The sequence below is a fragment of the Tetrao urogallus genome (genome assembly GCF_951394365.1).
Source record: "Tetrao urogallus genome assembly, chromosome: 8".
NCBI classification, from domain to species: Eukaryota; Metazoa; Chordata; class Aves; order Galliformes; family Phasianidae; genus Tetrao; species Tetrao urogallus.
The window spans coordinates 35859681-35880197 of NC_136821.1; the positions used below are offsets into that span (position 1 = coordinate 35859681).

At 43.3% G+C, this 20517-nt stretch overlaps 1 protein-coding gene across 1 annotated transcript in view; it reads right to left on the bottom strand.

The window, feature by feature from the left end:
* HDAC4 (histone deacetylase 4) overlaps nt 1-20517 on the bottom strand; it is a gene marked incomplete at both ends in the record, with an annotated part of 164142 nt that overhangs the window by 82704 nt on the left and 60921 nt on the right. Inside the window, 3 exons of the mRNA XM_079538744.1 lie at nt 503-624; nt 6733-6853; nt 10777-10927. Coding sequence (XP_079394870.1) covers nt 503-624; nt 6733-6853; nt 10777-10927 — 394 coding nt within the window. The remainder of the gene's footprint in view (nt 1-502; nt 625-6732; nt 6854-10776; nt 10928-20517) is intronic.

Below are 20517 nucleotides of genomic sequence, written 5' to 3' on the forward strand. Positions count from 1 at the left end.
AGAGAGAAACCTAACTGAGAAATAACTGTCTAGGTGTGAACCAAAACCTTTGCAGGAAGTCCCTACACTTTGACTGGCAGAAACGTTTTTATTTATTTAAAGTATAAACTTGTATATAAAATGCAAATCCCAGAAGAAATGAACTTTTCTTGGTACTTTTCTCACTCAGCAAAACATACTTTGACTTCAGACACGCAGATCTCTGTATTAGTTTTGACTTTGTGAAAACATCTCACAAGCTTTGACACACAACGAAGCTGTCTTCTGCATGTAGCTCTGCAAGCCTGCACAACCAAAGCCTCCCTCTAACACTGCTTGCTCAGTGACAGCTGGAAGGGGGAGAGGAGAGTGGGGCGGTGTGAGCGCTTCTTAAATAAATTGCTCCATGAAATATAGCTTTTTGGCAACGTACACTTTTTTTTTTCTTTTTCTTTTGGAAATGTAAGGACCAAGTGTCACAGCAAAGACAGCAGGTAACACAGAAAATCAATGGGAGCATTACCTGTTTTTCTGAGTGGGAAGTCATCTTTGGAATCGTACATCCCCAGGACAGGGTGATTGTAGGTGCCGGATACGCCACTTTGAGGTGGGGAGCTCTGGTCCAGGGAGCTGTGCTGTGTCTTCCTGCATGGTCAGGGAGAGAAAGAGAAGGGAGAAATTTAACACAAGTGAAGCATAAAGGGAGAGAGTTCAGTTTCACTTTCTCTGCTCCACTGTGAGCAATGAAAAGGAAAATCTCTTGGGACCAGCTTTCTCATTCTAGGTACTAGAAAGCGATTAAAAGATCATCTGAAAGCTAATATACAGGGAAGAGACTAAACATATGCTTAATTTTCAGTACTGGAATGACCCTGCTAAGGAAGGCTCCACATATTTAGGTATTTAACCACAGTTTTAAGCACATACTTGAGCCAGGTTTCGATAAGTTCTATCTGTAAAGCTAAGCGCAGGTCTCGCTGCTTCCCTCAACTACAGCACGAATGAACAATTCCCCTTCACTGCATAAAACCCTGAGAGAAAGCCTAAGGATGAAATCAAACAGAGGATGAGCACGTGAAGGGCCACATGTTTAGGCAGGCCAACAGCAGCTTTGCTGCTGCACTGCGCCCTGACCCCAGCACTTAGCATGCATCGGGCCAAAGCACTCAGCACCCTCCAAGGTAACTTCTGGAGGCTGGTGATTTATAGCTTTGTTTGAGCAGGCTGCTGGAAGGAAAGCACATGCTATTTGCTAAGGATATTAAATAATAAGAGAGTTTTCTAAACCTCCTACCTATGTGTGTTGGCTGCACCTTCCCTACTTAATGCCTTGTGTCCAGCTTTGCCATGAACCCCAGTTGGTAAAGACTTCTGGAAACCTCCACGTTTCCACGTTAGCAGAGCAGCCACATCACTGATTGAGCAATACAAGTGGCAACCATACAGCTGTCAAGCAATCTCAGGTTTTAATTCAAGTAAAAACAACCTAAACCCTGTCTTACTTCTTCAAATGATTGAACAATACAGGACAAGTACTTAGCTGAGAGAGGCAAAGAGCTGAAATTCTACCCTGTTTAACAATCAGGCATTCACTGAGATTTTGACTAAAATATTCTGCTCTAAAAGGCTCTTTAAGGAACGAAATTGAGCCATTCCCAATTTGAAAATGACTCTCCAGTCCATCAGATTCCTTGAGCAGCACGTTCTGAAGCTCGAGTCAGAAGGAGGCTGTTGGGTGAGATGCGGCATAGCATTTCAAGAAAAGAGCAGAAAAACACACCGTGCTTTCTAAGTGACTGTCACAAACACTTCTGAAAAGTTTGTTCAGTGTCTATATAGAGTCTCATACCAGCAGTTCCCACCAAGCAGCGTGATTCACTGCGCTTTCCTAATCCTCCCCCCTTTGTATCCCCAACTTCCCTACACACAGGCTGAATAATTGTGTGTTCTCACACTGCTGCATTTCACATGAGCGTTCGCACACATCTACACATGTCCTTTGTCACACTGGCAGCACTAAATGCCCATATGCAGCACTGTTTAATCATCACCTGAAATAAAAACAGAACCACGTTGAAAAATATTTGAATCCCTCCTGAAAACAGACGTCGCTTTCTCTGCTCATGCCGTAGGAAGGCTGCACAGAGAGATGTTTCACAAACAGGAAGCCCAGGCTACGCAAGCCAAGAGCCCCTCCAACCCACCATGGCACACAATCGCATTTTTCTCTTGCCTATACAAGCAGTAGGATTTTTTTCTTTCCTTTTTCTTTTTTTTTTTTTTTTAAATCATGACTTAAGCTGAACAATCACGTACATTGAAGCTATTTTCATCACTTTGTTAGGGAATGCGCAGGAACTCAAAGGGCCTGTTTAGATGTGCTCTGGAGCTGCTGAATGACAGACGTTTCACTCTGCAAACATGAATGCACTGCATTGCTTGAGGACTAGGATCCAACACCCTACAGTGCTCAGAGCAAAATGCACTGGTCTGCATGCCCGTTCAGGAATTTCAGAGGTCCTGAAAGAGGTGAAATTGTATACTAAATCGAGTTTGCAGGCATTCCTGGAAGTACATACCTTCACATAACACATTCTCTGTGCTTTGGGCTGCGAGGTCCATCCAAAGCCCGTGTACACAGCAAAGCATGTCTGACACTTCCAACATATTCATGCAATGTAAACTGAATATGTATTTGAACGCGTGTCTCTGTTGGAATCCTTTGCGCACAGAGAACAACAACATTTATGTACGTCGGCATAATTTAACGTGTAATTATTTCTTTCTATCTCCTTAGCATGCAAATACTCGGTTCAACTCCCTTTCACGATGGTTACTGTGTTGAGTGGCTACTTCCCAAGAGCACTTCTGAAAACTTCCAAGGGAAATAACAGCCCTGTTTGCTGAGCCCGAGATGCTCCATCTTTGCTCCTGCTAAGTCACTTTTATTTATGTTAAGTGTCTTCAAGAGCAGGACCTCCTGCGAGGAGGGCTGCCCAGCAGATTCAGAATCCACAGGAGGGACAGTCTGACAATGGAATTCAAAAGAACCTCTTCTTTTGTTGCCTGCCATTAACATAATCTGAAAATTATAGTTCACCACAGAATCCCAAACAATTGCATTTAGACTGGAGCTGCATATATTAGAGAGTATACAAAATGGCTTGAATACCATGGAGTCAAATACTGAGCAGGATCTCTGTGAAAGCCTCTGAGAGATAATAGGAAGCAGCTGAAGGAGCTGGGGTTGTTCAGTGTGGAGGAGGCTCAAGGGGTCCTCATTGCTCTACAGCTGCCTGAAGGGAGGTTGTGATGAGCTGGGGGTTGGCTTCTTCTCCCAGTTAACAGCGATAGGATGAGAGGTGATGGTCTCATGCTGCACCAGGGGATGTTTAGGTTTGTTACTGGAAACAATTTCTTCTCAGAGCAGTGCTGCAGTGGCACTGCCCATGGAGTGCTGGGGTCACCGTCCCTGAAGGTGCTCCAGAACTGTGGAGAGGTGGCACTGAGGGATGTGGGCAGTGGGCATGGCAGGGTGGGCAGGGGTTGGACGTGGGGATCTGAGAGGTCTTTTCCAACCTGAATGATTCTATAATTCTATGACTCCCTAGTTCTTTCCTTTAGTAGATCTTTTGGATCATGAGTACATTTGACAAGACCTCTGCAGCTAGCTGCTTTCCATCTCAAGGTTTGACCTGCACATCTGCCTACAACGTCCTTTAATATTGGTGATTAATTAGAAAATATTCACCGATTATAGACAAAATACAGTGCTGAGTGAAGCTCAAGCCCATACAAGATACAGAAGGTAAATTATCCACACATCTTAGTGGGCAGTAACAGCTATTTCACATGCAAAGAGCACATATTTAATGTCAAAGCCACTGACGCAGAACTGTTGTGGTGTTCAAGACCCTTAAGAGAACTGCTGTTCACAAGTAACGCTTTTAAACTTTTTAAAGGAAACTGCAAACCTTAATAATACCAGAGGAAGTGCTTAAAAGCAGGCGTGTCATTTAAGAGACTATTTCAGCATCTGTTACCATTTAATTGGTTTGCCTGCTCACAGTAGGAGCATCAAATCTATCTTCTGCAAGCCTTGTTTGCGTGTGTCAAATCCAACCACCACCCAATTAAATCACGTTACAAGTATGTGCGTAAATATCCCTGTAACTGAATTGGTAACCTATGAGATGATATACAAATAAATAGTAATACACAATTAATTTAACGGTTTTCTTTCTCTTTTTTGTGTGTTTTGTTTTCTTCTAAATTTAAATAGAAGGGAAACAAACAAACAAACAAAAATCTTCAGCTCGTGCCTTAACAACCGAAGGGCTGCATTTAGAACTCTCATCTGCAGTTGCAGAGCCTTGCTGCCCTCCTCAAAGGCTGAGCAAAACGAGCTCCCATCTGCCTGCAACTCATCACTGAAGCATGCCCTTGGAAAGATTTGTGAGGCCTCTGAGGCTCCTTCTTCCTTCCCCATGTCTTGTGTTGGAAACCAAACCCTGCTACTAAACAGATGGAGGGGAGATGAGGGAATGGTAAGCCTGTAAGAAAGGTTGCGGAACAGTCAGTATGCTGGCTCTACCTGTTGCATCCCCGAGGCACCACAAGAAAGGGATGTTCAGATGAAAACGCACCACATTAATAACAAAAAATCCTAAAGATAATGAACCTTAAAGAATGTATCCTTGTTCAGAAGGGTCTCAGCATTTGCTTGAAGTGAGGAAGGAAGACTGAAACCCAAAGCACAGCTGGGCTCAGTAAGTTACTGCACTAAAGCTGGCCCTGCAGCATACCCCATGTCACTGACCTGGACTCAGCCGAGTGCTGGCATCTCGGTGAAAAAGCAGTTAATTCTAAACTGTAAAACATAAGGCATGCAGACCACTCCCAAACTGCTTTTTTCCCTTTTAGTCACAGATCGCAGATCATAGAATGGCCTGGGTTGCAAAGAACCGCAACGATCATCTTGGTTCCAACCCCCTGCTGTGTGCAGGTCGCCAACCAGCAGCCCAGGCTGCCCAGAGCCACATCCAGCCTGGCTTTGAATGCCTGCAGGGATGGGGCATCCACAGCCTCCTTTTCTAACAGATTAAATTCATCTATGATGACAGTTCTAGGTGAGGTTTCTCCAAGGCCAAAGAGCAAAGATTTTGGAAGAAGGCATTTATTTACTAGCCTTAATTCTAATATAATATAATTTCTGCATTAAAGTTAGGCATTTTAAACAAATAAATAAATAAAAAGAACACAATGCCTCAGAGAGCCTTCAAATGCTTCCAAAATCCCCTAATTTCTTTGTGAGTCTCAATAAAGAATAGTGGAAAATCAGTTATTTAAAAAGACATATTTACGTTGCCATGATTTAGATTCATTTTTTCCTATTTCTTCTACTATCTTTCACACCACCTTAGCAGGCCTTAAACATTAGCTCTGCACACCCTACCCACATTTCACCACTTTAACCAACGTCACAGCCATACAATTTTCAAATCTCAGATGAGATTTTCACAGACGTATTAAGAGTTGCTCAATCTCCCCCTGGCAGAATAACATTAGAATCTTCTGCCAACTACACTTCAGCATTTCTGTTCTGGCTCATAGCTGGGATATCTTTCCAATTTAATTTCAGCTTAGTTTCTTGCATTTGGAACCATCAGCTGACAATGACCTCATCAACCCTACATAAATGCTTATTGCTGAAGACTGAAAATAATACCAGATTCTCAACTTCAAAACAATTTTCACAGCAAAATTTTCTTGGATTTTCTCATTCAAAATTTCATCAATGTTATGGTCAATAAAGCAACATTCCAAACACATTACCTTTTTCTGTTTTGTTTTTTAAATAGATATTTTTATAATGTTTTAGTAGTGAATTTTTTTTTTTTTTTTTTTCAAATTACATCAAATTTCCAATTTTTCTTTACAAAGAAGTGGATTTCTAGAACTGGAACTTATACCTCATTTCTAACGCCACCCATGGCTCTTTGGTGCATTAGAACTAATTGAAGAAATCACTCTTTGCTTCTACAACATTCTAAGAACACCTGCTATCTTCTCACTTCACATGACATTTGGATTTTCTAGGATATCCACAGCAGAGCATTTTCAGTAGAAAATGTAGACATCAGCAGAATTACACAGGGTGCACTTCGTGTTTTCAGCAATTTACAGGGAAACAAAACTTCCAGCTTTGAGAGACTGAGACGAGCAGCAGGCAATAAAAGCAATGCTAGCTCAACTATCCTGAATTGCAGTTCACTAAGCATAAAGCCTAATTTCCTGAAAGTTCATGTTTTATTATCCTTATCTGGAGCAAATCCTGGTGAAAAACCAAAGAACTTATAAAGGCAGATCGTGACAGCAGAACCTCTTAGTTTAAATAATCACGGATCCAAGACGTCAGCAAAGACCACTACTCACAAAAATACAGCGATAACACTGAAGATAGGAAAAATATTCACTTTGAAACCCTTCAAAAATGCTTTTCACTCATGTCATTCATCAAATTCAAACTCTAGTTCTATCAGTGCTACGGCTGATCAGTAAACAGAATCATGGAATCATAGAATCACAAGGTTGGAAACGACCTATAAGATCATCTAGTCCAACCGTCTCCTCATCACCATTGCCACCACCAGCACTATTTTTTTGCATACATCAGGACTATTCCCCAGCTGCAGCAATTGTGAGAAAAGGTGGCACAGGCTGCATCACACAGATAAGCCCAGCACCACTTACCCATACCAGAAGCGAGGGTCACTGGAAATGCAGTGGTTGAGATTCCGGTGTGCCAAAGCTTTCTTCTTATTTAAAACAAATTCTTGTAATTTCATCTTTACTTCTGTGCTTGCCACTGCACCTGAGAAGTCAAGAACAAAAATTAAAGATATTTAATCAATTGACTTTGGACAAAAGCCGTAGCAAAAAAAAAAAAAAAAACAACACAAAAAAACATACTTTAAGAATGAACATTTCTAAAAGGATTCAGAATTAAAGGCTTGGTTTTTCAGTCCAATAGAGGAGCTTCTGTTTCAAAGAGAAGAACAAAGTGCCTCCAGTAAGGAGCTCTTTTTTTGCCCCTTCAGCTTTGCATATAATCGCAGCGGATGTTTGAAAGCGGAGATCTAATCAGAGATTTATCATTTTACTACAAAAGATCTCTGAAGAGGATTTTTACACTTGCATAGAAGTTAACTTAGAAGAAAGCACCGCACGAGGTACTGCAGCTTTCCTTTAATCAAAGGTATTTAAGAAAAAGGGTCTTGTGTACACTCAAACGAAATTTTAAATGTCACATCTGCAAGCAGAAGGGGAACGAGACGAATGTCTCATATGTAGATGCTGCCTTGAAAAAGCTTGTAAATAAGGACTTCTTTGTTCAGAAGTATCTGTGTACAATAAGACACACATAATATTCCAATTCACTTACAAGTGTGCAATCTGTTTCTTCAAATAGAAAATCTAACATTTAAAGAAAAAAAGTCAGTAATTTCGTAGCGTAGAGTTAAAATGTCAACTGTATAATTTCTGATCATTATTTCCTCCACAATAGAGACCAGTCTGTTTTACTGTGGTGATGGATTAAAATTATCATTCAGTTGACAGAACAGACTCACAGGCAGAGTTCCTGATGGAGTAATGCATAGAAAGTTTGGCAAGCAGAACATGTGGAAAATTATGGTTCATCTACACCACAGCGTAAACCAAGAATTCCAAAAGGAAAATAACTGGGCTACAAGTAAATGAAAAGGCCAGGAAAATCGTCTGCTCTGCTGGCATACCTAAAATACAACAGGGTGATCTTCTGTCTCCTGGATCCTACACAACACCACGGTGCCATTTGACAGACCAGGGAAACAATTTCATTTCATTTCATTTCATTTTGTTTTTTAATATCTCCACAAGAGAAGGAAACTGCAATAATTCTGCAAAGCACTGCCTGAAAATGTAATATTGCTCAAATACTGAAGCAGAGTTGAAAAGCTTGAAAATTCACTTTTTTGGAGCCCTGCATTTCTCACTAGTTCTACAAAATGTAGGTTTGGCACGCACCCCAGTGGGAAGTTCAACTGAGGAGCTGGAGATAAATTCCTATGAGTTTGTGAGCAACATGGCTAGACCAGAATAGGTGACAAATTCACACATCAAGGCCTTCTCTCTCCAAAAAGTGTCATCTTTGATCTATTAGCATCTTAAAAATACTCAAACATGGTTGTGTTCTATTGGTTTTAGATAAATCTGACATTATTTAGAGGAATCTGAAGCCAAATGCTGTTGGATTGTGAGGTTTCCAAAAGCTTCTTTGGCACATCTTCCTCCTAAACTAGCAGCTGAAGGGCCCCACATATGCTAACAGGATAAAAACGTGGAGATCTTCTCTACCCTGAGCAATTCTGGAGCTGTGGACAAAGATGTCACGTTGAGCAGATCATCGTTCAGCTCCTGATCCTTGAGTTGGAAGATGAGAAGAAAAATCATTCATTTTCAATGTATCTCATACGTAGTGATAGGATACAGGCAGAACTACTTGGCAATGCCCAGTGGAGACATTCAAGAACAGGAAGCAAAAGGCAGAAAAGCACAAGGTGGCACACAGACAGTGGTGTGTCACCATGCAGGGAACAGGCAATGAGGGCAAGAGCAGAAGTCAGATGCCCACATGCACGGAATAAATCCACAGGCAAGAAGCCAGAAGAGACAGACCACAGAAGGATAATATGGAATGAAAGAAGACAGGTTAAATGCTGTCCCAGAATCGAACTATAACTGTATGTAGGATAAAGCACGGGTAGAGGTAAGAGAATAAAGGTCAGAAGCAGGAGCGAGATCCGCCAAGAAGGAGGGGGCTGCACAGTGCAAGAAGAGAGGAGCAGAACCAATGGAAACTAACAAAAGAAAGCCCTTTGTGATAGTATAGGTTGATCACAGCCCGCCAGCTTGTAGGAGAAAGCCCCAGCCTGAGACTGCCTGAGCAGAAAGGCATGGGATGGTCCCTGCCCAGGAGGAGGGAGACAGGAAGACAGATTTGGTCTGTCTGGAAACACTGATGCACACAGCTGGTTCTAGGTTCAGTCATAGCAGTGGAAAGACAGGACAACCAACTATCACTCCTTATCCTGCCCAAAAAGCACCTTTAGTCTCATATAGACTTTCCTTCTTCTCTTAGAAGTCATGCTTTGATCATATGCTTTGTGATAACAGATTCCAGTTCATAAGGCTCAAGGATCCTGAGATGTGAAAGCAAGGGATTAATACTACGTTAAGCTAACTCTATTTGTGATTTGCCTTCTAAAAGGTACAAAACAATGTCTTTTGGCTTACAGTGATGGAGGAAGGATGGAGAATAAACGACGTTCTTCAACTATTACAGACTTCAGATTTGGACAACGTTACCTATTACTTTGTAAAATTTTCTGATGTGAGAAGGATAGGTACTCTTAAGAGGTAAGCTTCTATAGTGATCATATGCTGTAGTACTTCTCAAATGAAAGTATTTTTAAAATAAAACTGTAGACACAGATTCCTTAAGTTCTGCTCTTTCCTCTACACCTATGGTTCGACCAGAAGGTGCTTCATATGCTTCAGATTCAGGTGCTCAGGCACTCAGGAGCTTTTGTTTATTGCAAACTATCTTAATGAGAATAGCCAGATGCCAATTTCGCAGAGGGATCCATTGAAACACTGATACAGTATAAGCAGTTGATGAGAATAGCAGGATGAAGTGGAAGGACTTACAGATCTCACTCAGTTCAAGCTGTTTTTATTTGGGAAAACAGCCCAGTTCAACTGCTTCTTTCAGGGAAATTCTGATCCTTTGGTTTCTCCCCTACAGCTTAAACACAGAAAACCCAAACAAAACCCAACACAAACACAGACGTTGGACCTCCTATGAACTGCTCTGCTGAGATATTGGGGCAGGTCTGCAAGTTCCCTCCCTTGAATGCAGGTTAAACAAAAGTCTGTTCTAGCATGATGTGCGCAGAGGGAATGAGGAATTCAATGAGGAAAGTATTTGCAGCCTCCTACACCCCAGCTTCTTCCTGCTGGAAAAGTTGTTCTGAGAGCTTTATCTCATTCCTAGTCCCCAGACAGCATCTCTTCTGCTGGTAGCCCTTAGCCCTGTCTGCTGCTTCCATCACAGGCTGCCTTATTTCACACGGAATGGAGACCTAATGAGTTGATAGTGCAACACCGCAAGGTATTTTTCCTCCCATTCACATCTAAAAGAAAACTGAACAAGTAACCAAAGTGTCTTTGATAAGGGGATTTGCGAGGCCATAATCATGTTACTGAATCTTGTGAAGTGCATAATAACACGTGGGGAAGCCAACCACAGTCTGTACCTCATGAAAGAAGTGCTTCTGAATGAAAACACTTTAAAGCTAAAAACTGAGAAATCGCGTACAACTTAAAAGGGTGAAATTAAGAAAAGAAAAAGAAAAGCAGTGTGCATCTGGTGTATTTTATGGTTTTAATATTCTGCCTCCATTAGGAAAGCTGCCAAAAATACTTCAGAAAATGTTAAATCAAATGAAGAGATGATACGCTTCCTTTTGAAAAATGCTAAAACGGCATTTAGAAAGACAAAAATGAAGATAAAGCATAGAAATAAATTCCTCTTTTACCCTCAATACCTCCAAAACATTTACATAAGCTGCTGTGCAGAGAAGCTCTGTAGAAAGGCTATCAGGGAGGCTTCTTCAGCTTTATGAAGCTTCTTTATGGCTTCCATCCATCTGCTCTACCTGTCATCGCTGAACCCAGCGAGCTTTTGCTACTTACTCTCCTTTCCTTTCTCTTTGTTTTTCAGCTGTTGAAGTTTCTGCTCCCGGTGCTGCTTCTCCAGCTCCTGCTCCTGCCGGTGCTGCTCCAGCTTCCTCTGGTGCTCCAGGAGCTCCTGCTGATGCTTCATTGCCAGCATCTCCTGCTGCTGCTGCGGAGAAGGGACGAGGGAAAAGCAGCAAATTAACACAGTCAGACCTCCTGGTGCTAGAGCAGAACTTCCCATCAGTTGACACTAATCATGTTTAGACCATAGAAAGAGGACTGGCTGCATTTTCTTTCCGGAAAGAAACACTTCCAGGCACTTTGTGCAGCCCCATTTTCTAACACTGCCCTGCCAAAACCTGTGGATCCTGTCCTAACACAGCACAAACCACTGCACAGTTGCTGGACAACTGTCTGACCCAGCTGAGTTGGATAGTTTTTTTGTTTTCCCCCTGCTATTTCGCTTGGGCTTTTGTTTTCCCCCCATCGCAAAACTCCATTATGACATCTTACATGCACTCTTGCTGAAGGAATATGACTGAGCTCATGTTCAGGTGCTTGAACCAAAGAATGCTACCATCAACGCTGGCTCTGCAAAACCAGTTCCACCGCACAGATGTTTTTCTGAATAAACCTTAATTACACAACTTTACACACTGGTTTCTCCAAAGGTCCCTCTCCTCTATCAGTGAACAGAGAAGAGTTCCCATGGACCAACTCAACTACTGCAGCCTTTTAATTTCATCACACGCTGGTCACCTCCTGTCTGCTGTGCAGACCTCACACCCGAGATAAACGTTTCCTCGAGGAAAGGATCACCACCCATTTCTAAGCTTAATTATAGAGCATTCCTTCCTTAGAAAAGCATCTTCCAATAGCCTCTCAGGAAGGATACACCCCAGCCCTTCCAACACCCATGCAAGAAGCAGAGATGGGCTGCTTAATTAAGGACAAAACTTGCAAAGCTTTCATCAAATGGAGTGTTCAGGAGCTGAAACACCAAAGGCTCATTTACCACAGTGATTCTTCACGAGGCCTTCACGGAGGCAGCAGTCAGCAACAAGGGTAACTGGGATCAGGCACTTGTTTATTTATTTTTAACTAAGAAAAAATTGATTTTGAAAAGGCAGTTTTTGGCAGCTTGCCCTCTTGTATAAGATAAGGAAGGACATCATAGCATATGGCAGGGAATCATAAAAGCATTCTGGTTGGAAAAGATCTCAGATCTTTCTCAGATCTTCTCATATCAAACCCCAAACCAGCCCACCATGCCCACTGACCATGTCCCTCAGTGCCACATCTCCACGGCTCTTGAGCACTCCAGGTACATCACCTCCCTGAGCAGCTGTGCCACTGCCTCATCACTCTTTCCAAGAAGAAATTGCTCTTGACATCCAAACTGACAAGGGGCAGTCAGGAAGTTGCCAAATGATTCCTTCCCTAAAACTGCATGGTAACCCTCCAAGCCTATAATGAGCTTCACTGCCACCAAGGCAGCTGCTCAGGGTCCCCATCCAGACCTGCAGTCTCTACTCATGTCCCCAGATCCAGCCACCTAATGGATGTATGCACACACCAACCTGCTGGGACACATGGAGTGATCCTCTCCAGCCCCAAGCATCCCTCGTGGGGCTGTTTCAGCAGTGGACTGGAGGTGGTGTGCAAGGCTGTGGGGCTTTGGGGCCTGTCAGTGATACCTGTCAGTGATCAGAGAACACCCTGTGCCCTGACAGTCAGCCAGCAGTGAGCTGTGCTGAGAAAAGCAGGTGACAAATGACAAGTCTCGGCAGTTCTCAGCTTGGCAAGGTGTGAATTGATCTCCATAGGGCTTGCAAACGGTGCTTCCCCCTAAAAAACCTCAAGTTCCACTGAAAATCGCTTTATTTGTAAGAAAAAGCTGACACTAAGATCCTACCACCTTATCCTAAGAAAGGTCACTGCTATTCCTCTGCCACTTCCCAATTTCATTTGCACCCTTCCCAGCAAGACAGGCACTGAAGTCAAATCGCCAGGCTGCTCCAATTACCCTTCATCTCCCCGGGGATGCAGGCACCCCTGTCACCTCACACTCGCCTGCACTCTTTATGTTGGCAGCTTATAAATTAGCAGATTGATCTGAAGTTGGCAATGTTAGCATTCAAAACCTGGAATGCTGCATACGCTCTGGCCATCGCTGAGATTCTCAGAGCCTGGGCTTAATGGGCGCCTGTGCTCCGATGCCACCCACTGCTCCAGGCTCCCGAAACTCTATGGGACCAGGCCAAGCCAAGGCCATTGCGCCAGGGAACCTGCTCCCCTCCAGCATGTGGGTCACTGCATCCTTTCTCAAGCCCTGACATCATATGCGCATGCGTATGCAAGACTTCTACACCCAAAAGACTGATTTTTTCCTTTTCTTCCACATTTTCTATTTATGATTTGACAGCCATTTCTCATTTTAACTTGCGGTATCGTGCATTTGTACTATCGAGTGTTTCAACCGTGGCTGTGCTGTACATAAAATTACACAATTCTATATAAAGATGCAAAAAAATAATGCAAGTGCTACTGTACAATCTGCTGGGCTATCTGCTGGAAGCTCCGGATCGAGGAGTCCCTGCTGCTGCTGGCTCCAGGCAGGCAGACTGTTGTACAACAGCGAGCCCGAGCTAGCACAACTCGCAGGGACTGCACAACGCTTTCCTCCATAATGCTATTGTATTCTAAGGAAACAACTAAAATTCCACCCCTGAAAATCTACAGAAGTAAAAAAAAAAACAAAAATGAAATGTTAAAAAAAATAATAATAATAATGCAGAAAACAAGCTTTTTTTGTTTTATAATTAAGCAGCAGCTTCCACTAACACATCTCCATTTGGAGAAAGAGTATCTTTTCAGACTTCCAACAAGTCCACCACATGGTGGGCTTTTATAACCTAGCCATAGAAAGTATGCAAATGAACAATATTTAATGCACAATATGTTAAAACAGGTTTTGTTATTTTTATGAAATCAGGAGCCTTTTCTCTCCATCTGCAGTCTCCAAGGCTCTGCATGCTACGCTTCCCGCAATGGTTTACATACATTATGATGCTTTAGGAGGAACTGTGCTTTCATTGACATCTGTAGTGAAATGTAAATGAAAAAAACAATGCGTATCTGGACGGCTTATGGAAAGAGATGCTCACTGAGAGGTGGCTCTGATAAAGATTATTAATTACTGTGTCCGATCTGGCTCACGAGCCACACACTGCATTTGGTCTCCCTTGCTGGTAAATGAAATCAGTGCCATCCCTGCAAGGCTTGCGTGCTAATTGCACGTAGTTGAAGTGGTGTGCTTTTCTGAACTGCAATGAAAACTAAATATCTGTGAAATACAAAGTGATACAGCAAGGGAAATCCTTTGCATTGACCAATAATTCAGCTCCCAACTTGAGAAGTGTGCCGAGTGACAAATACACACACTGTATTAGTGAGCACAGCTCAGAACATCTGAATATTTTGGCTTTTGCCAAAATAAATATTTGTAAATATTTATAACTATGGGGATTCCTGCATATGTTTAATGTCACTGCTTCCACTATTTATGAAAACTGCACAAATGTTCAACTGTACCTGTAGTTGGTGTTTCTGGTGCTCCTTGAGCATATATTAATATTAATAAACGTAATAGGGAACATGTAGAGCATTTCCAGCTATTTATCAATTTTCCACTGGCCGTATGGGCTCAGCAGTGCGGTGGATTTTGCCATCACATTCCACAATTGTCTTCAGTTCTCAGGCACATCTATCTGGAACACAAGCTGACACCATATCTGTACGCAAAACTTTCTCTGCACAGAGAAACTTCTTTTTAAGTTACGTGGAGCAAAATGGTTTTCTTTAGCAATTACAACAAAACTGGCAAGTGAAACCTTTCAGCAGCCTCAGCCCAAAAGAAAGCCAGTGTCCTCCTGGAAAGAGGGTGGTACTGACACCAAAGATCCCATTTACTGGAAAGAACGAGGACGTGTTTCACAAAGATGTGCAGCATTAAGGCTTCCATAACCCTTCCTTCATTTGCTAGATGAGCAGAAGAATGCAGATCCTTCCTGTGTCCCCCCATCTGCTGCAGACACCACCCTATTCTTCCCCCAGAAGCCAGACACAGCTCTCTGCCCACATTCTGCTCCTTCCTTTCCATACAACAGCTGCTATAAAGGTCCTTCTGTCATTCACTTGACACACCATAGTAAAACTGTTTAAAATCTGCATAGCAGGAGAGGTTTTAAAGCTTCAACTATAGCTCCTACATCTTTATAATATATATTTCAAACGCTTTACCTTATAGCAATTAGTGGAAGGCAACGTAAAACTACCTGTAACCAGACAGCTCACCCTTACTCATGCAGCTGAAGATAACCACACAGGCAAGTCTGGGTGAGCAACAGCTGACACACTTACTGCTGATAAAAGTTTGCTGTGATCCAAAGCAGCTTTGTTTTGCGTCTATCTCCTAACTGCAATCTCAACCTGACATCACCTATGGAAGGTGCTACCACGCACAACAGCATAGCAGGACATCACACTAAGCACTTCTGCTCCTCTTCGAATCTGACGTTCTAGCTCCTTCCAGAGCAAGGCAGTTGAGCAGAAGCACAGATGAAAGGGCAGTCTGGCCCCATGGCCAGCATGCAGCATACCTGCTTGCGCAGGTGGAGATCAGTGACAAACGGTGTCCCTCAAGTCTGTTTTGTGACCAGTGCTGCTTAGTATCTTTATCAGTGATAAACAGTAAGACTGAATGCATCCTCAGCATGGATGATGCCACGCCGAATGATGCAGCTGACACAATAGGAGGAAGGGATGCCATCCAAAGGGAGCTGGAAAGACTTGAGATGTGGGCCTGTGTGAACCCCACAAGGCCAAGCGCAAAATGCTGTCTCTGGGTCAAGGCAATCCCAAACACCAGTACAGACTGCGTGACGAATGGAGTGGGAGTAGCCCTGTGGAGAAGGACTTGGGGGTTCTGGTGGAATAAAAGCTTGACACAAGCCAGCAGTGTGCACTTGCAGCCCAGAAAGCCAGCAATATGCTGGGCTGCATCAACAGAAGGATGGCAGTAGGGCAAGGGAGGTGACTGTCCCCTCCTGCTTTGTCCTCATGAGGCCTCCTCTGGAGTACTGCATCCAGGTCCCCAGTACAAGACAGGGAGCTGTTGGAGCGGGACTTCTTGCAGGAAAGCTCAGAGGCTGTGTACAACAGCTTCAGCTGCTGCCCATTACCACCCCTGAACAACAGGCTGCTCAGTGATAGAGACAACAGCCTCAAAGAAGTCACAAAGATGCACAAGTAAAATACATCTTTCAAAACTGACAACGCTGGACGTTACCAAAAGCATCCCATCATCTTCTCAGCACTTGCTGAACACACAGCTTAAAGGCAGAGGCACGACCCAGGAAATACTTTCAGAGATTTCCCAGGATTACGCTCTTGCCTCTCAGGCAACGAGGCTGGGGATTTGGAGCAAAGATGTTTTTAAGGTAAATCATATGCCACTGGTTTTGGCAAATTCTATAGTCTGTGAGAGGTTAAATCATATATTCAGAAGGATCTGGGGCTCGGATTGTATGAAACTAAAGGGAAATTGTAGGTGAAAATCAAGGAAGCACCAGCTGAGAAAAAATATATACATCAAATCACCTCATAAAAAAATATCACAATGTATGAGTGGACAGCATATTTTGATATACTCTGGAAGGTATACATATATATTCTATGGGGTCATTTTAAACAAATTTCAAAGCTAGCCATTCCTTTGGCTGAATTCTCCACTTCGTGTTCTCCCCATCCTGTTTACTGCAGTCTCAGGCTATTGCTCTTGTTTCAGGATTCTCTCTCTTGGCTCCATCACAACGGGTTTCAATTCCAAGGACAAACCCAGTCAGGCTTTATGGAAGATACCTTCTGGAATACTGGAGACAAGTCAGAATTAATTGGTTATACTGGGAAAGGAGGGGGAAGAGTGGTGGTTTTCAGCAGGAGCCAAGTAGCGAGAGCTCCTAGTCACAAACATCTGAAAATACAGCTCAGGCAAACAAATGCCTATCACCTCTTTTCTTGGACATATCTGAACGTATATTCAGCCTGCCCCCTTCCAGCTATCAGACAGGCTGACAGCAGCAGTCCTGTGCCAGAATTTGCTGCAGCCAGCCTCTGCGCTGCGCGGGAAAACAATCCTTCCCTGCTGACAGCTTCCTGGGCAAGAGATGGGTCTGAGGTAGACATATCCAACTGAGACTGTCTGGTCTTCAAGTTTATGAGGCTCAGACGTCTTCAGGAAGGGGAATGATGGCTAAGTTTCCTTATTGCCAGTCCTAGGTGAAAAGATCCCACGTTATTAGTTTAGCAGTTCATACATGGATATATACTTCTGTATCTCCATTTCTTTCACACCTACGACTGCTCACCATTCCTAAAAGGCTAAAAGTTTGTGCACTAAGTTCAATTTCTGTCCTCTGCGTATCCAGAATTGACCATGATGATAAGGACTCTCGGTAAATCGGAGCCATGCAATTCCCTGAATAGGTATGAACCTCAGATGTTTAATGCCACACGAGATTTTGTCACGCCCTCACTGATCAGATGTCAGTCCCCAGAAGAAAAATTCTGTCTTTTCAAAATTGCTTCAGGGTGCAGGGAATGGAGGAGTTGGAATGGAAATCTCATGCAAAAAATCAGTATCAGGAGTAGAGACGTTGGACAAAGATCCTTTAGTGGGAACAACCAGAGAAATCGCCATCAGATTTTGGTCATTTCAATGAAGGAAATATGAAGAGAGGAAAGAAGAAGCATGGCTGCACCGCTGATCCACCACTCCTGGTCATCTGTATAATGGAACAGGGGACAGAGCAACTGAACCAGTAAGCTGGCAGGCACAAGAGGAGGGGAGGGAAACCTCACCAGAGCATTTCTGCCAGGCTTCAACACGTGCAAAGCACCTGTGCAAAGTGAAATGAGACAAGGAAGTGCCTTCCACTCCTGAACGGAAAGGGACTGGAGGGCAGCAAGACATGTTCAGCTGCATCTTTGGCATTCTCACTGTTGGCAGTCCAACTGCTGCCACAAAGCATCAGCCACCGCTTGTGTGTCTGAGATTTCTGGTTCAGCTCCATTTGTCAGAGTTTTAACGCCCTGAGATGAGGTGAAGCAGACCACTTTTTGTTCCTGTGCCTGAAAGGAGACAGTGACAGCCCACATGCCTGCTGTGCCTGCAGGAAGACTACTGACTGAAAGAGAGTGGCCAACATCATTCAGTGCTCATGCAAGCTGAGCAGAAGAGTCGTGTTTAAAGGTAGCATGCCACCAACTGAAATACCAAGCATCTGTCGTTCTTACACACCATCACCAGTTCAACAGGAAACATAAACATGGAGATTAAGCCTAAAACATTGTTCGTACTGTGTGTAGACAAGTGAGGTTATTTACTGTATGATTTACATTTTAAGCACAACTTCACCCTCATGTACACCAGCTGAATCTTGCTGAGACCAGAGACAGTAACAGGAATTCTCAGTTTATGAACGTTAATTTAATCAGTGATAGTGTATATTAACAGGTCACTATTTCTGATATTTTAACAGGATTTGCTTGGGTGTTTCTCTGCTCCTGCCCTGATTCTCAACGTATTCTCTTAAACCTTATACCGATCTAATTTTATCGAGTTCAAAAATAATATAAAGTTGAAGCTGAAAATTTAAGTGTGAACTGGAAATGTGCTTTTTTTTTTTTTCCCTGCTGTTTATTTTGAAATTCTAAACTGAATAGAAACCATAAGGCTTTAAAGCTTTAAAGAAATACCAGTGTGCCCCACTCACATTATGCCAGGAGACAAATTCATGCTATGAAAAGAACACATTTAACCACTTCAAAAGTAGCTTGGATTCCTCTGAAAAAAATGACTAAGTGCTATCAAGTAAGCAAGATCTTGTTATTTGTGAGCCAGTGAACCCTGGCATTTCTCTCATTTACATCAGTCAGGCTCTCAGAATATCCAAGAGCCAGCCCAATTTAAGACTCCACGGAAAGACTCCACATTCTGATAGAAAGCTGGGAACCTTGAAACAAAGGTGATGGCGCAAGGAGGGCATGGCTTGCTCCACAGCCAGTGCCACAGACATTGGCACAGGGCTCCACAGGATGAAAGCCACCGAGTCCACCTGCTGCAGTGAGATCTGTGATTTCCCATTCTGCTCCTTCCACCCAGCAAACAGGGTCCATCTCAGAAGGATTCAAATGAAAACATGTTCCTTTAACCACTTAATCTTCTGAGACCGTCTGTAAGGACTACTGCAGACAGTTCTCCCGGCCAAGCAATCCAGCCTCGGTCCAGAAACCACTGATGCTTCTCAGAATTCTCTATGAACCCAGCATTACACACACCTCCGCGTGCAGATCTGCCCCTCACTGTTCTTGGAAAAGATCTTGCCTTTGAGCACGAGGAAAGTCACCCCCAGCTTTCAAAGACAGCAAACGCTCTGATCTTACAAAAGCTTTCCCGGGGGCTACTGCCATCAGAAGTTAAGTTTTGCAGGATCCAGGTTTAAGACTTTCAGGCCACAGAGTCAGCTACGTGTACCAGAAGAACAAGAGAAGGTCACTGACAAAGAAGAGAAAACCATCTAGAAATAGCAAGAGAACACTGTGCAATGAAATCAAGTCGTAACGAGGCACAAAATGTTCAGTCTGTTTTTACCACTGCCTGTACCCAGCTGCAGTTCTCTAAGATGAATAATCCTATCATATCAGAACACAGAGGCAGACACCTGGTATCTCCGGGCTTTTTAAGTTTCTCTTGAAAGCAGTGCAGACTGCAAGGAGTGGGTGCTCTGCAGAACAGTCACAAAATGGAGCTGAGGGAGTCTGGCTACATGGAGGCAGGTCAGATCCAACAAGCAGCTCAGCAGCACAACAGAAGGGGCAGCAGCAGGGCAGGACAGGCCTCTGGCCAAGGCTTCAAGGTGTTTCTTCAGCATCCCCAGCCCGCTGCATGGAGAAGGAAGCAGCCAGCAAAGACGTGGGATGAAAGCAGATGATACCAACTGTGTCAGCAGGTTTTTAACAGGAGTACTTTTTCCTGTTTGGAAAGTAAGAAACAACTCATCTCAAAGAGGCCACCAAGAAGAGACTGGACAACACAAGGGCTGAAAAAGCAGGCACACTAACAGCTAAGGTCACTGCAGTCCTGTGAGCAAATCAACCAATTCAAGGGCAGCTGTCACCAAGTGAAAGCAAAGAGCAGCTTTTCACTTCAACATCAGCATGACACAAACCCTAGATATCGTTGGAAAGAAATTCCATTTTATTTACAGCATTGGAAAATCTTTCAGATTCCCTGGAAGACCTCTACCCTCAAACAAAACGAAGGAATGGCTGGAGAGCTCCTCCCCATGTCTCTGAATAACCAACTCAGATGCTACCAGCTTCGGTATGTTATCTCCCCTCCATCAGTTCCATCAGAAGTCGTGCTAATGGAAAACACGTCATTTGAAAACAGCAAAAACAAATCCATCTCCCTGTGTTTTATCTGAATGTTGCTATATATAAAGCCAATGTCTGAAAACATTCCACATATTTTTATTTATTGGCATGAGGCCACTCAGCAGCACAAGCATACTGCTGAAAGTATGAAATTTCTGTGTTAATAAAAAAAAACCCCAACAATTCCAGCATCATTCCTTGGTGAACACTGTTACAGAGCTCCCTCCTATGCACAGTGCTGTCACTTCTTATGCACGA